Genomic DNA, 14,678 nt, shown 5'->3' on the forward strand with positions numbered 1-14,678 from the left:
ACAATATATGTAGTAGGGAGTCCCTGCTCCATCTCTCTTTTAGTTAAGGGATCCTTGGTTTAAAAAAGTTGAAAACCCCTGCTTTAAACCTTTAAACCACTAAGCTCCGCACGGAGCCGCTGCAAAATAGCCTTCGGGAAGGAACTTCTTTTGGTTGAACTTGTACTTTCGAAAGTTGTTTTTAGTCGTGTGATTTTAGTCGAAAACTCAGATTGGACAGCCTCCCTTGTTTTGGTGGAACGTGTACGTTCAAAGATTGTTTTAGTTATGTGACAGAAAACTCAGATTGGACAGATAGTCTAGCTAGCTGTCTGGATTTACCCTGCAGAGATCTGAGGAGCAGTTAACCATAGTCCTCCATAAATCCACCGGAGTTTAAAATTCCAACACAAGTTAAGCGTAAGGAAATGGACATCGGCTAAAAGACATGCATCCGGCCGAATTTCCTGCGGCACCGGAGCAATCCCGGAAGTGGAACGTCGTGGATATAGACTACTGTCAATCTGATTAAACCATAGGAATAGAGAATATGTCTGACGAAAATGTTGCAATTAAAAGGTTTTTCTCTGTTTCGAACTGGCATTATCAGCCTGCGGTATTATTTTGGAAGAAGTAAAAAAAGGGCAGAGGCAAAAATTAAACTGCACTCAAAACTGCACAAAATAACTAACCGGAAGTACTTCCAGTGACAATTTAACATGCTGATGACTGACTAACAGTGCCAGACACACACAGCAAAAACTACAGATGACTGTTGGCTACATGCAGTGGTCAACTGACAAGCTGGTGCACCATGGACCTAATAAGCGTCTGTTTTCTCTTTCAGCTGTATGAGCTGGACAATGACCCCAAAAGGAAAGAGTTTTTGGATGACCTCTTCACCTTCATGCAGAAAAGAGGTAAGAGTACTCTCCAGAAATCCATATGATTTTTTTTAGCAGCAGCTGAGTCTTCACTTGGGCTTTCCAGAGCATAGATTTTATTTTACTTGTGTCAGATCCAGCAGTTTGGCATACACTTAAAAGTTGGAGGGAGAGTTGGGATTTACGAGAGATTCAGATGAATTCTCTAAGTACATTAGGGACCTTTTCAACCAACTCGTTCATTTATGAGTTTTCTACATGTTACAGTTTGGTGAAAATGGACTTGCTGAAGTGTACTTTGTCAGTGGATTCCTGATTTGGTACTGATAGCTGGGTTTAGCTCTATGGTTTCAGGCTTTATATCCTGTAGACAATTCAATATACATTTTAAACTACAACAACTGTGATTTTGTAACACGGCATGTTTTAAATCTTATAGAAATACCTTTTGCATTATGAATTTCTGTTAAGAGTTGCTACAAAATGGACATTGGTTGGAGTTCATTTCCCTCCCTCTGCCTTTGTGGAAAGAGCAAATACGACACAACTTCCATTTCTTAAGAGTCATTTCCTGCCTCAGTGTGAGGAGGGGGTGCTATTTTTTTCCAGAGCATCTGGAATTTTCACTATAGATTGATTGGTGTTAGGCCTACGGCACAAACAATTTGTATGGCCATACAATTGTTAGAGCCCATACAAATTATTAATTTTCTTTCCTTTTTGGCTTTGGTGCTCAAAAAACATGCTGTAACTATCACTGTAACTCTCATCCTTTACTAATTCCCTTCCCCAGAGTAAAAGCTCTAAGCGTTCAGCGGGTGAGATCTGCCCCCTATGATCCTGTGGTTCTGCAGTTCTGCAGTATCAGAGCCAAGGATCTAACACTTATTTAGTTGGCCAATAGCTAGGGAGGCTCAGCTGACCCTGTGCTACTTTGACACTGCTTAAAAGACCCATCTGACCTGGGCAGTTAATGTGCTTAGGCTTCTATCATCTACTTAGGCTTCTATCAGACAAATCTGTTGCCAAGCAAGTTACGTGGCTTGAGCAATACCTCCCAAGGTGAATCACAATGTTATTACAGTGGTGCATACTTTAAATGATGTTTTGGCAGGCTATGATGGGTGTTGATGGTCTGTGAGCGTGTGTGTGGTTCATGCTTCATTATGTTTTATCACAGGCTATGATGGGTGATATAATATGTATGCAAGTGTGTATGTGATGCATAGCCGTTTTGCCAGACTGTGGCGGATGATAATGGTGCATAAATGTGTGTAGATGGGTCCATGTGCATCAACGTGCGTGTGCGTACTTATACGCGTATGTTGGCAAGCTCACATTCACAAGAGAAGCAGCTTCTGGGTGTCTGGTCTGGTCTTAGCACCCGGGGGTCTTGTTTGGAGGGTGATGAATTAAGCCGAGTCAGAGAGAGGGAGGGACAGGATCTGTCAGGGCCCTGTTAGCATCTCTGTCCAGTGGCAGACACTGGGAGTGGTTGGCTGACCCTTTACTCACGCTGGTCAGATGGAGAAATCCATCATGCTGACTAAAATGCCACCTGACAGCTGATAACTGGCTAATTACAGTGCGCCATGTCACATTATTTTCACTAAGTTTGCATTTACTTAAGGAGAAGAAAATAGGTTAACATTTAGATGAAAACAAGCTTGTCTTTGTTATCGTCCCATCGTGTTTTGAGCAACACAAATCTGGAATAAATGATTACATTAATTTAAAAAGAAGGAAAGATAGATACAAATTTGTAAAACCATCCCGCCTCAAAGCAACTAAACAAAAAAATCACTGATTCACTGAAATCAATTTTGAAAATTAGAACTGATTTTCTTAAATTGTGTAGCTGAATTAAATTTTCAGACTAAGTTATAGTGAGTGAAACTGGAATTGGCTCACGTGGATCAAGTTCCTGTATCATCATGAGTACATGTGAGGGATGCGAGGGTCTGTGGCCGATTTTATTAAAAAAAAAAAAAAAAAAGAAAAGAAAAAGAAATGCTCATCTATAATAGAAATGTCAGTGTAAAGAAAAAGAAAAAAAATATGGTGAGCGATGAAAGTAGTTTTTTTTTATTTGGGGAAGGTGAATGGGCCCCAGAAAAAATGACATTCTTATAACTAGAAAGGTGAAAACTAAACTTCCGTGGCTGCACTCTGCTATAAATATGATTGCAAGATATGACAGGGACGTTGCTATTGACATTGTGATGAAAGCTTTGTGCAGGAGGGTAGGATATAATTTCAGCTACTCTAGATTGAGTTCCTCTCTTAAGATAGGAGACACTTGGCTGACCTCCGCTGTCTCTCAAACCACAATCCTAATCACAGGGAACAAATCGCTCGGTTGGATTCCCCTTTTGCTGTTCGTGCCAAGAGTATAATGAAGAACAAGCCTCGCTAAGCTCTTGTTAATGGCAGCCTCTAATTACTGAGTGTTTACTCCTCCTTCCATTTCACTTCATAGATATGGGGCCAGGATTATTGCACTCTTTTTCTAGAAAGTACTTAGAAAGACTTTTTAATTTAACATCACTATGTGGAAGAAGGGGGGAATAACAGCCTCTTCATTTGACTGACCTTCCAAGCAGAAAGCTTAAAAACTACTGCCTCATTTTGTGAAGCAAAAGTGGTTGGAGAGAGACAAATGGTGAAGTGCTTTTCCCACCTCATCGTGGGGCCTCCAGGCCTTGAGAGCAACAGCGGAAGGAAAACTTACGAGGGATTCCCATTTCCTGCCTCTGCGCTTAAAACAGTGTGTGTGTGTGTGTGTGTGTGTGTTGTGTGTGTGTGTGTGTGTGGTTGAGGAATTTAAGCAGCTGTCCTAAAACCTGTCTGTGCGTAAAGGGGCCCATTGATGGGCTCTGCATCACAGAAATGGCTAAAGACACACATACAAATCCTCTCTACCTTTTGCTTCTTTGACTCTTATTTCTCTGCTGACTACTTCAACATTCATTGCTGGGCCACTTTCGCTGAAAACTGTGTTCTTTATTCTGCTGAACCTCCTGTCATTCGCTCCGGATAGAAACTCAATCAGCTAATGGCCTGACATGTAAATGTAATGTAAATGCACTCGGGCTGCTTATGTTGGAAGAGTGTTGGTGGATGATCTTTGCCTTCATGAGTTACACCGACATCACGGTTCATCGTATCCATTACAGGTTTTGCTGTTTCATGCCCACTGGGAACGTAGAGAAAAGCTTTGACGCCAATAACCACCTCAAAGGTTTCGACTAAAGCAGATGGGTGAATGTTTGTTTTGGCTTGACACCCAGCCACTTTCTCATTTGGGATGGAGGTTTGGGGCAGGAGGTGGGGTTGTGAAGAGTTAATCGAGGGGGAGGGGTCAGTGAGTGAGGTTGCGGGAGCTACGGGTGCGCAATAAAGAATGAAAAAAAAAATAAAAGAGGAAGAAAATAAAAGAGTGATGCAGCCAACTGCTTGTCAGCGCTGTCCACTTGAGATGATTAATGGCCACAGGCTGTGATGGACAGAGCCAGAGAGAGAGAGGCTCCTGTTCAGTGAAATCACCAGTTGAGAAGGGAGGGGGTAACGGGAGGGTAAAGACAAGTGTTTTAGCTCCTTCTACTTCAGCCAGAAAACCCCACACGTCGCAGTCACCAGTATGACACTCTAATGGGAAGTGTAGATTCAGCTTAAGAGGGACCACATGGTGTTCTATCTCTGCTTTAGAGTTATTTTTAGGGGAAAATCCCTGCGTAGTATATTAGATCTGTTAATAGGAATAAAGTGGTAAGCCGGATTTATCTGTGCCATTAAGTTGCAGTGGTCTTGATGGGGCTGGAGAGGCTGCTCTGTTTGTTCCTATGCATCTTCACTGTGGCTACCGATAATGTTTTCAGGGGCCTTGTATCAAAACGCCATGCATGGGATTCTGTCATTGTCAATATTTTAGTGTCATATTTGTCCTTTTAAAGCGTAACTCTCGCCAAAATGCATCCTAGGGTCTTTTTGTGAATGTACCCGAGTCAAACCTTCGTTTAAAAGCATATTTAGGACGGAATCGCCACTTTTAAGATTTACCTTATTTTCATTTTTCGGTCAAATGGCCTTTTGAATGGGAGTGCTAGCGGCACTTTTATGCTAGCCTCAAAATAGCTATTTTTAAAACACTAAGAAGGATCGACACAACATGAAACTTTGCTTGAAGTATCACCAGGGGCTCTACACCTTAACTCCAGCATTGAGAACATTGTTTGTGTACACAGAGTTCACTAAAAAAGGTTTTGAGCAACTCACGTTAGCAGCATAGACTGTATATAGAATGGACCAACAGATCCCGTTGCTCTGGACAGAGACCAGTGAAGGTCTTTAGAAGCACTTTTCCGGTGAGCGCTGAGCGTTACTGAGCAGCCTCCAACTGAGAGAAACAACGTAAATTTGACGTGAGCAACGTGTCTGAAAGTTGGAAGTCTTCTGGTAGCTGTGCCAAGAGAAATCTCAATCATTCCCAATCTTGCAGAGACGGAGAGCGTAGGTATATGTAAGGAGATAACATAGGCACAGGCTAATTATTGCTAACTAAAATGCTAGTTAACATAAGTAATTAAACTTAAACAGCTAATCTAAGTCCAAACTGACTGCGAGCTTCTCCTGTACTATACGGTAATTCCTCTACTATGCGACAGTAAGTCCCGTGGTTATGACACAATCGCCTATTTTTACAAAAACGTCTGCTATGGAGCCATAACGTGAGATACAAGGTAATGGAACCTTTTATACATTGTCATGTTTCTTTAGAAATAAACAATGGACAAATAAAGTCTTTAAATGCTTCAGATGTAAAGTTATTCTCTGTCAAAGTGACGTCAAAATGAATGGCAGTCAATGGAATGCTAACGTCGGGTGATCGCTTTGTAGCATAAAAATGGCGCCATAGGAGGTTCGAGCTCTGAAATGAAGCTTACCCCCTTGGTTAGCAGTTGTTGTTTACGCTATCCGCCATTCCCAGTCAAAAATAGGCGATCTCCGAATGCGAATGAACGGACTCCATAGGAGGAAATGTCATTCCAATATGAGGCTCCTTTTTCAACTACAAGGTCAATATTGTGTTGCACTAATGACAAAACAACGAATTATCCGTGCATTTATATGAAACTAAGCTTTCCATCTTTACTCTCCTCCCTTGACTATTTTTGACTGGCTCGATAGATGGCGACCGGAAGAACAACAGCTACAGTGAGTTGCTCAAAACCTTTCTTTTTAGTAAACTCTGTGTACACAAAAATGTTGTCAATGCTTTCGTTAAGGTGTAGAGACCCTGGTTATACTTTGAGAAGTTTAATGTTGTGTCGAGCCTTCTTAGTGTTTTAAAAATAGCTACTTTGAGGCTAGCATAAAAGTGCTCCTAGCAAAAGGCCATTTGACTGAAAAACGAAAATACGGTCAATCTTAAAAGTGGCGATTCCGTCCTAAATATGCTTTAAAACAAAAAGTTTGACTCGGGTACAGTCACAAAAAGACCCTAGGTTGCATTTTGGCGAGAGTTACGCTTTAAATCTTATTTTTCTTTACTGTAAAACAAAACGACTGCAATTTGTAGTTTACTACAGACAATATTAGGAGGTCAGAGAACTTATATTTAAATAAAAAAACATAAAATAGCGCTGCCAGTTTTTCCACATTTGAAAAAAAGAAGTTTTACGTCCTGGTTAAGCTGGATATATTTTTTTGTTGTGTGGAAAGAGTGGCCTCCCAGCAGGACATTAGAGGAACTTCCCTAACTGTAACCCTGAGACCAAGAGCTCTGTCCACACCAATTACACCATGAATGGGCTCTGGGGGATCCATGTATGCATTATATTACTCCCCCAGTCAGCCTCACACTGGCCCTCTTAACAGGCGGGCCCTCTGTACAAACACTACACTACAATAGGAACATTCTCTGGCTCTTTGATATTGCCTCATTTTCCTTTTAGTTAACACCCCACAACTTCTGGAAAGGGGCAGCACCTGTTTTGTTAAACAACAAAAACACTGGGTACAGCACATTTGTCCATTGTAGATAGTGTTGGATTGCGGGTGAAGTGATTTTCATTTGAGATCGACCTTTTGACCTGCTACTTTGCTGGACAACTATTACACAATTAATCTAATACGTTGTATTTGAAATTGGGTGATCAACTTATTTCAACTAGTTTCTATGTTCTGATTCCTTAAACATGCATATTCTCCAAATGGATGCACTTTTGTGACCCGAGAAGCATGTTTTACTTGGAATGCACCAATAAAATGTATTTAGGAAATGACATTTTGTCCTCTCTTGTCTTTCTTTCTGTCTGTATCCCCTTCCTCCTCCTTTGCACCCACCCCATTTTCCTCCCCCCTCTGTTTATTGTGCTACAGTTACAACCACTGAAACTTGATAACACCATGGGGGATAGGGGGGTAGGGGCGGAGGGCAGCACTGTGGCCTGCTCGGTGAGGCTGGGGGGAGGAGGGGTTGGATTAAGGGGCCTCCTGTCCCACATGGGATGATTAATGATCTCCAAAAAGTGGGGGCCAACCTTTTTGATAGGGCAACGCTGACGGACAGCAGACAAGGGAGTGACCGTCGCGTGTCTGTATGTGTGAAAAGGGAGAAAAGAGAGGATGAATGATTGAGAGGGCAGACAGGGAAACTGCAGTGGGAGACGAGGACAGACGGGGTGCCAGGGTGACAGAGGGGAGGTTAAGGGAGGCATCGGCCAGCATGTGTAGAAACGAGGCCATGCTCTTTCATTTCCCTTTGAAAGCACTTTGTCAGTGGGCTGAAACTGACCAAGCTCACCAACCAGACCGACAGATAATCAGGAAAAAATACTAAAAAACCAGCACTGGTAGCAAAGGGCCCCTACTCTCAGGAAAGGGTGGGGACCCAAATGATACACAAATTCCAACCACTGCTTTCTAATCATTCCTCCAAGTCAGACTCTTAAAGAAAAGGCAAAACTATTCTTATTGGACACATCCTCCCCTGCATTTGTGATCAAAGATTTTGTGGTTACTGTGTTGATATATGTGAGGGCTGAGATTATCTTTGCTAAACTCCACCCGTTGGCTGGCAAATTACAGCCCAGCCTTTGGGTAGCGAGTACATCTATGGTGGTTATGCTCTTCTCTTCCTTCAAAACAAAAGGAAATAGTAGTTTTCCTGATGTTTTGTGCGTGGGGGTGTGATGGGAGACTTTAGATTAGAATCTTGAGACTTTTTATTTTTTTTGTTTCTGTTTGTTTCTTACCAACCAAGACTACTCTTTGTGTCTCTTCCTCTCTCTGTCTCTTCATCCCAACCCCCAATCTGCACCGCCTCCCTGTTATTTCCTCTGTCATTTAGCCAGACTGTTCCATAGCCCTGGATTGACACTGTGCTGTCCATCTTTAATGACGACCATATTGTAGGTGGATTTGAGTCTCTAAGCTGCAGAGCTGGGAGATTCTTAATCACCATGTTTATACGTAACCGAGCAAGGAAGAGGACGAGTGCAGGCCTCAAGCAGATTCATACTTCCCAGAGAGGTCGTCGTTCAGGCTAAAAATAACACAGGCTCCTCAGATCCATGCACCATGTTTTGGCTTCAGTGGATTACATTTGTAAATACCCTGCAAACCAAATATGGCAATCAAATACTATAATATTTCAGTATTACCATTGGGTTGACAGTTGTGGGGCCACACAGGCAAGTCTTCCCATGTTTTATTTCTCAGTGATCTTTTTTGCACCTAAATGCACCAATATCAGTCTTGTAGAGCCAGGAGTATATCCTCTCTGACAGCCAAGTTGTATCAAAGGATGTCCTCCTGTGCTTGTTGGGGGGGGTGCAGCTGTATTAGCAGGAGAGCTGCTAGTGCTCTGGCCAAGACTAGCTTCCCTTCTAATTAGCAGCAGAGCTTCCTTGCCACTGTTGCCAGATTCAGGTTGAGTGTGCAGATATTTTGGCCTAAATATCAGTTGTTTAGGGTTGACGTCTTTCTATCTTTGGTTTTAGACGGACAAATAACTGGGAAGCTTTATTGTCCTTACAATATAACGAGTCTCAATCATTAGTGTCTTGTCTGTATTTCTACAAAATAAGTGTGAAGGGGCTAGTTGGGTAAAACACGAAGGTATTGCAATGGCAAAACAGTTAAATGTGGCTGAAACTAAATCAGCCAGCATTCTTTTCCCCAAATGAACAACATATTTTTGATAAAGGAACTTTCTAAAAGGCATCATGTAAAAACAGCCTAATGATATAACAAAAATATGATTGACATAGCTTAGATTTACGTAGATTTTGGTAAATACAAGATTAGCCAGGACAAAACATTTTAATGAATCAAGAAAACCACATTATTATTTAGCCATATTAAGATCCATTTTAGGCACTTTTTTCCTTTACATCATTTGTAAGTGCCATTGTACCTTTCATGTGAAATATTTAACTTTTTTCCTCTCAAAATATTTTTTTTGTGGGGGCTTTAAGTTGTTCCCACATTAAGCTCTCCTGTGATCAAACCGATTTCTCAAACTTCGGCTATCTCTACATATCTGCGTGTCTTGCTTCTCCATCTGTGTCCTGTGTGTGCTCATAAAGCAATGTTTCCTGGCCTCCACACCCCTGTGATGGATGGTATGAAACACATTACAGCCCCCAGAGGAGCCCTACACCGGTACAATAGCCCTGAGCTCACTTCCAGTGTAGCTCTGCAACACAGTAACGAAGATCTAAGTGCAAAGGGGCTTAATGGAAAACAAGACGCTTAAATTGAGGCAAGAAATGGACATTAAACACACAGTTGCCAAATGTTATTGCCTCTTTGTTGATGGCATTTTAGTTAATGTGGTTTGTTGTTTGGGATACACGATTAGATAAAGGTAATCGTCAGTTAACAAGTTATGATAGATGAGTGTGCAAAGATGAGATTTCATCTTCTGCAACCAGGCCTAAAAATGTTGTTTTTTCATGTTGTAGTAGACGGTATGCCATTTTCTCTTTCTTGGCGTTTCATACTGTTGTGTAACATCCACACTACTACGTTTTTGTTTTAAAACGCAAATCTTAGGCTACAATTACACCTCGTGTCCACTACTCCGGCATTTCCGAGCCCCTAAACGGAGACTTTTGGAAACGTTGCTGAAACCGTTTTAGTTTGAAAACTGCTGGGTTGCATTTTAGTCTGGATGGGCAGAAACGGAGACCTTTGGAAACGATGCAACGACACCCACGTTCGCTCCCTGATTGTGTCTTATCTAGGGCTGAACGATTTTTGAAAATAATCTAATTGCGATTTTTTTCCCAAATATTGCGATTACGATTCGATATTCGATTATTATTTTATATTAGATTGATTTTTTAAGTGGAATTTTTTACAGTGCACAGAGAGGAGCTGCCTCCAGCCCCTCCCCCTCGTGAAGTTGTGTGCTGCCCTGTGCACTTGCTCAGAGAGGCTATCGTTACGTTAGCATGTTGCTGGTGTTCTTGCCGTGGGATTAACTGTACTAATAAAACTGTTGAAACACCGCGGCCACGCTGCTGTGAAAGCTCCCCGAACGTCATTTATCAGTCTGATTGTTACCCCTCTCAGTGGCAGCTCCTCCACTCATATCTTTATAACGGAGCTAACCGCTAACCGCTAATCAGAGCTAACCGCTAATCAGAGCTAATCGTTGCCAACCGAGCCTTCAGTTCTGTGTGCCTGTATCCATTAACTGCATGTATAGACTCAAGCCCGAATAAAACCCTTCATTTTATTAAAATGGCTGTAAAAGTTTTAAACTACAACTCAGAGTTGTTTGAATGACAGAAATCAGCTCAAGGTACGGCGTAGCGTTAGCATGCTAGTTGATGCTCTACGGAGTGCAGACTGATTTGCTCTCGCGAGTCATGTGACCAAATCGCAGCCTTTGCGATTAGGAAATCGCGTTTTAACATATCGCGATATTATCGAAAATGCAATTAATCGTTCAGCCCTAGTCTTATCACTACCGAAGTGTCCATGCCTGGTTAGTCACACGCCCTATCACGTGACCTTTTTCTGGAAGAAAACAAATGACATTAGTCTTGAAATTCTGTATTTTATAATGCTACTACTGCCTATTAGCTATTATATAAGCAATTTGTGACAATTCCTGTGTCCAGTGGCGTTATCAGCCTTCCCTGCACTCACATGCCCAGTGTATGTGAATGGTCTATGATATACATTTTCAGGCAGAGATTAGTACTGAAACTTTGCTAAAACGTTCGCAAGGTTGGAGATATTTTTTGTTTTAAAACACAGTTTCAAACATGAAATAAATAATAAAGTAATAGTGTGGATGTAGCCTCAGCGTCCTCAAAAAGTATTAACGCTTTTAGATGTTTACGGCCTGTTACATGTTTAAATGTAGTAATTAGCAGTTTTCCTTTTTCACTAACGAGTGGTTTTATACAGGGGTTTTTATACAGAGTATTGTCAAATTGTAATTAAGAAACTAATGCATATTCTGCTATTCACCTCATGTTACATCACTCTGCATTAAGAGCATCAGCTAAATCCTTGAAAGGTAAATGTATGACCCCTCTGGCAAGGATTCCAAAAGCCAAAAGTAATTAGCATTGATGGGAGTTGAAATTTCCAAGATTAGTGCACAACCCCCCACAATCTCTTCGCCTGTTTCAACATATCCCTTGTTCTCCTCGGCTTATAGCAGCTGATGTCTCCCGTATTGATCAGTGATGCTGGGCCCCAAATGGGACTCGTCAGCTGATTGCTTTATCTGTCAATCCGGGTGTCCATTGATTCAAACAGTTAGCTGTGTTATAAAGCTTGCTAGAAGGGAGAGGGACACCCTCAATGTTGCACCTGCCAGTGAAGACGTCACTGGCACTTACCGCAGATGACCTCATTGTCAATGAAGAGATAGTGTTTTTTCTATTTTTTCTTTTCTTGTATATCTTCCAGAGCCTCTCTCTTCCTTACATTGTTTATCTTATACATGGTCTATTAACCTTTTTTTATTCATTCAAAATATTGCTTTTATTGCCCTCGTTGTCCGTCTCTTAGATCTCTGATTTGTTTTGCCCGAGTTTCAAGCTACTCAAGTGGAAAAAGTTGAGCATAACTGCTGCAGCTTTATCACAAGAGCCTACAGTTGATGCCTTAGCCCCTCCCTGTATTGTGCGTACAACATACCGTTGTCATCTTGCTGTGACATACATTCTTGACATTTCTGCAAAGATCATATATGTCTGTTTACAAGGCCACGCTATTGGGTTGCTTTTCTCTCACTTAATCGTTCAGCCAGATGTAAATATAGAGAGGAGGTCATATCTGACCAAGCTGTTAAGTTTTAAATTGTGATGTAAAAAGGCATTAGCTAATATATTCTAGTACATGTTCTCAATGAGGGTTTAATATTTAGTGTTTGATATCTGATGCATCAAATTGTAAAACTGAATGGACATCCTTAAGCATGTATTCACGGCAAACTAAATTAGGTACTCAATGTTAATAATAATTTAGTTGACTGTATATCTTTTAGTGTTTTCATGCTTTTTCTTGAGTAGTTTAACTTGTGGATAGAAAACAACTTGTATTGACCCTTTCCTAACTGACTCTAACTCACAATACAAGCCTGTATCGTCAGTGTTTAATTATAACCACTGCATTGTCAACATTGTACCCCCCTACAACTGTAAATGTCCTAGGTGTCATCTGCTGTTCACCCTTGTTTCTAAAGCTTGCTCATACATTTAATTTGCCAAAATATTTTTTAATCCAATCATAATTACAGCTTGGGTCTTTAAAGCCAGTTCAAAGGTAGGTTCAAACAGATGGAGGGATGAGATAATAAAGGATGCATTAAACACTTACACCTTTTTGAGTACTGATCAAATTATGTATATCCATTTTGTTAACTTTACACACTATTTAGACACATTTCTTAGAAAGCTGTTTCAGAAAGTTTTGAAAAAGAATTGGATCTTTCATCAGTACTAGTGATGCAAAATTTTCAACAAAAACAAGCCTTACCAGAGTTGTGCAACGAGAGCAGAGAAAAGTTCACACTGCATGTCTCATGACGAGCAATGCAACAGGTTTATGTGGATTCTGTAGTTTAAGTGGAGGCATATAGCATACTATTATCGGATTCATTAATCATAAAGTGAGTGACCTCGCAGTAACACACAAAGCACTGGCCTTTGGCTAGTACATTGCAAATTTATCAGTCACCTGCACAATGTCACTGGTCAACTAGATGTTAATGGAAGACAAACATTGCCAGATAGTGGTTGGTTGACTTCAAATATGTCTGCTAGGTGGAGTAACTACACTATGACAAGGAGAAACGGCCTGAAGCACTAATGGATGGATGCGTCAACATATAGTAGATACAGGCTAAGTCAATAATTATTTCCTTTTTGTCAAACAAAACAGAGCACAGGGGGGGTCAATTTCTCCTGTTCAACCATCAAATGTCTAACCATTTCTTTAATTCTATCTACAACTGCAACGTGTCATGGCCTGAAACTTGTATTACTTGCATTATTTTAATTTGTTGAGTATTTCCTCTACTAGCCTCGGTTTTCTGTGAAATCCACAACGTATTACCTCTGCCAAGGAGGTTATGTTTTCTATTTGGGTTTGTTTGATTGCAAGCAGGATTACAGAAAAACTACTGGCTCGGTTTGCATGAAACTTTGTGGAACAACAAGGGCATTTGTGCTGCATTCATGTGGTATCACAATGGTAAAAAAATATATTTCGTGGCTCACTTGATCCGTTTTCTTTGCTCTGAGTTGTCACGGAACTGGAAACAACTATCAACGGGCCGTTTGAAAACTCAGCAATGAAATACAACACAACTTTGTAGCGTCCAAGTTGTTTCCACACTACGACTCAAAGCTGATGAACACACCGAAGTCGGAAGAATGACTTCCCAACTCGGGAAATGGGACCATCCGAGGAGCACGTGAATGCACCATTGGCCTCAGCGGTGGTCTGCGTTTTCCAAAGTTCCCTTCTAGTTAAATTATTCCTTGCAAATATTTGTGAAACATATTGTGGTGTATTCCTGTAAAGTGACCCATTTTTCTTAATGTGAACAGACATCCTTGGGAAAACGTATAAAAAAAAATTTCCCCAATTTCCCCTGTCTAACATACACCTGTCAGATGTCCTATTTCTGAGAACCTTCAGAAAGACCAATCACCCTGAATAAACACGCAGCATAAGAGACATCAACCATCCATCCGTCCATTCATCCATCTCTCTGTCAGCTCCATATCAGCCGGGCTTGATTGGGGTCCAGTAAGTCAGTTGATCTGCTGGGTCCCTAGGGATTGAGGGGACTTGGGTTACAGTTGGAGAGGCCATCTCACTTTTCGTGACCCATCTTCATGACCCATGGATAAGGTGTCATGTTTCTCCCTCTTTTTCTTTCACTCTCTTTCTGTCCGTCTCTGTAATTCAGTTCAAAGATGCATTACTGACGAAAGATCAAGGCTGGACAAAATAGTTAACGGTGCTTTTTCCATCATACAAACTGTATCAGGCTTGTCAGTGCCGAGAGTTACAAACAAATTGTACTTGAAAGACTTCTAATCGTGTAATTCAAGTTCTAATGGTGTCATTATTTGTAGTCTGGCAGCCTCCCCAGTGTGTGAACAGCACCCTGTGAGATTTATAGCTCCTGGCTGTTGTTTGGAGCCTCGCCAGTTTTGTGATGTTTTACACCACAGGCTGAAGCCGTTGACAGTGCACAGAAGACAGCTCTTTTAATATACTGGCTGCCTGCTCACTGTAATCATTCCTACTTAGAACCTACTCTCACTGTTT

At 41.2% G+C, this 14,678-nt stretch overlaps 1 protein-coding gene across 2 annotated transcripts in view; it reads left to right on the forward strand.

Annotated features, from left to right (window-relative positions):
- LOC116037590 (AT-rich interactive domain-containing protein 3B) overlaps positions 1 to 14,678 on the forward strand; it is a 63,502-nt gene that overhangs the window by 27,097 nt on the left and 21,727 nt on the right. For both annotated transcript variants that reach the window (XM_031281529.2, XM_031281531.2), the window contains exon 4: positions 827 to 899. In XM_031281529.2, coding sequence (XP_031137389.1) covers positions 827 to 899 — 73 coding nt within the window. The remainder of the gene's footprint in view (positions 1 to 826; positions 900 to 14,678) is intronic.

The sequence above is a fragment of the Sander lucioperca genome, chromosome 3 (assembly GCF_008315115.2).
Source record: "Sander lucioperca isolate FBNREF2018 chromosome 3, SLUC_FBN_1.2, whole genome shotgun sequence".
Taxonomy (NCBI): Eukaryota; Metazoa; Chordata; class Actinopteri; order Perciformes; family Percidae; genus Sander; species Sander lucioperca.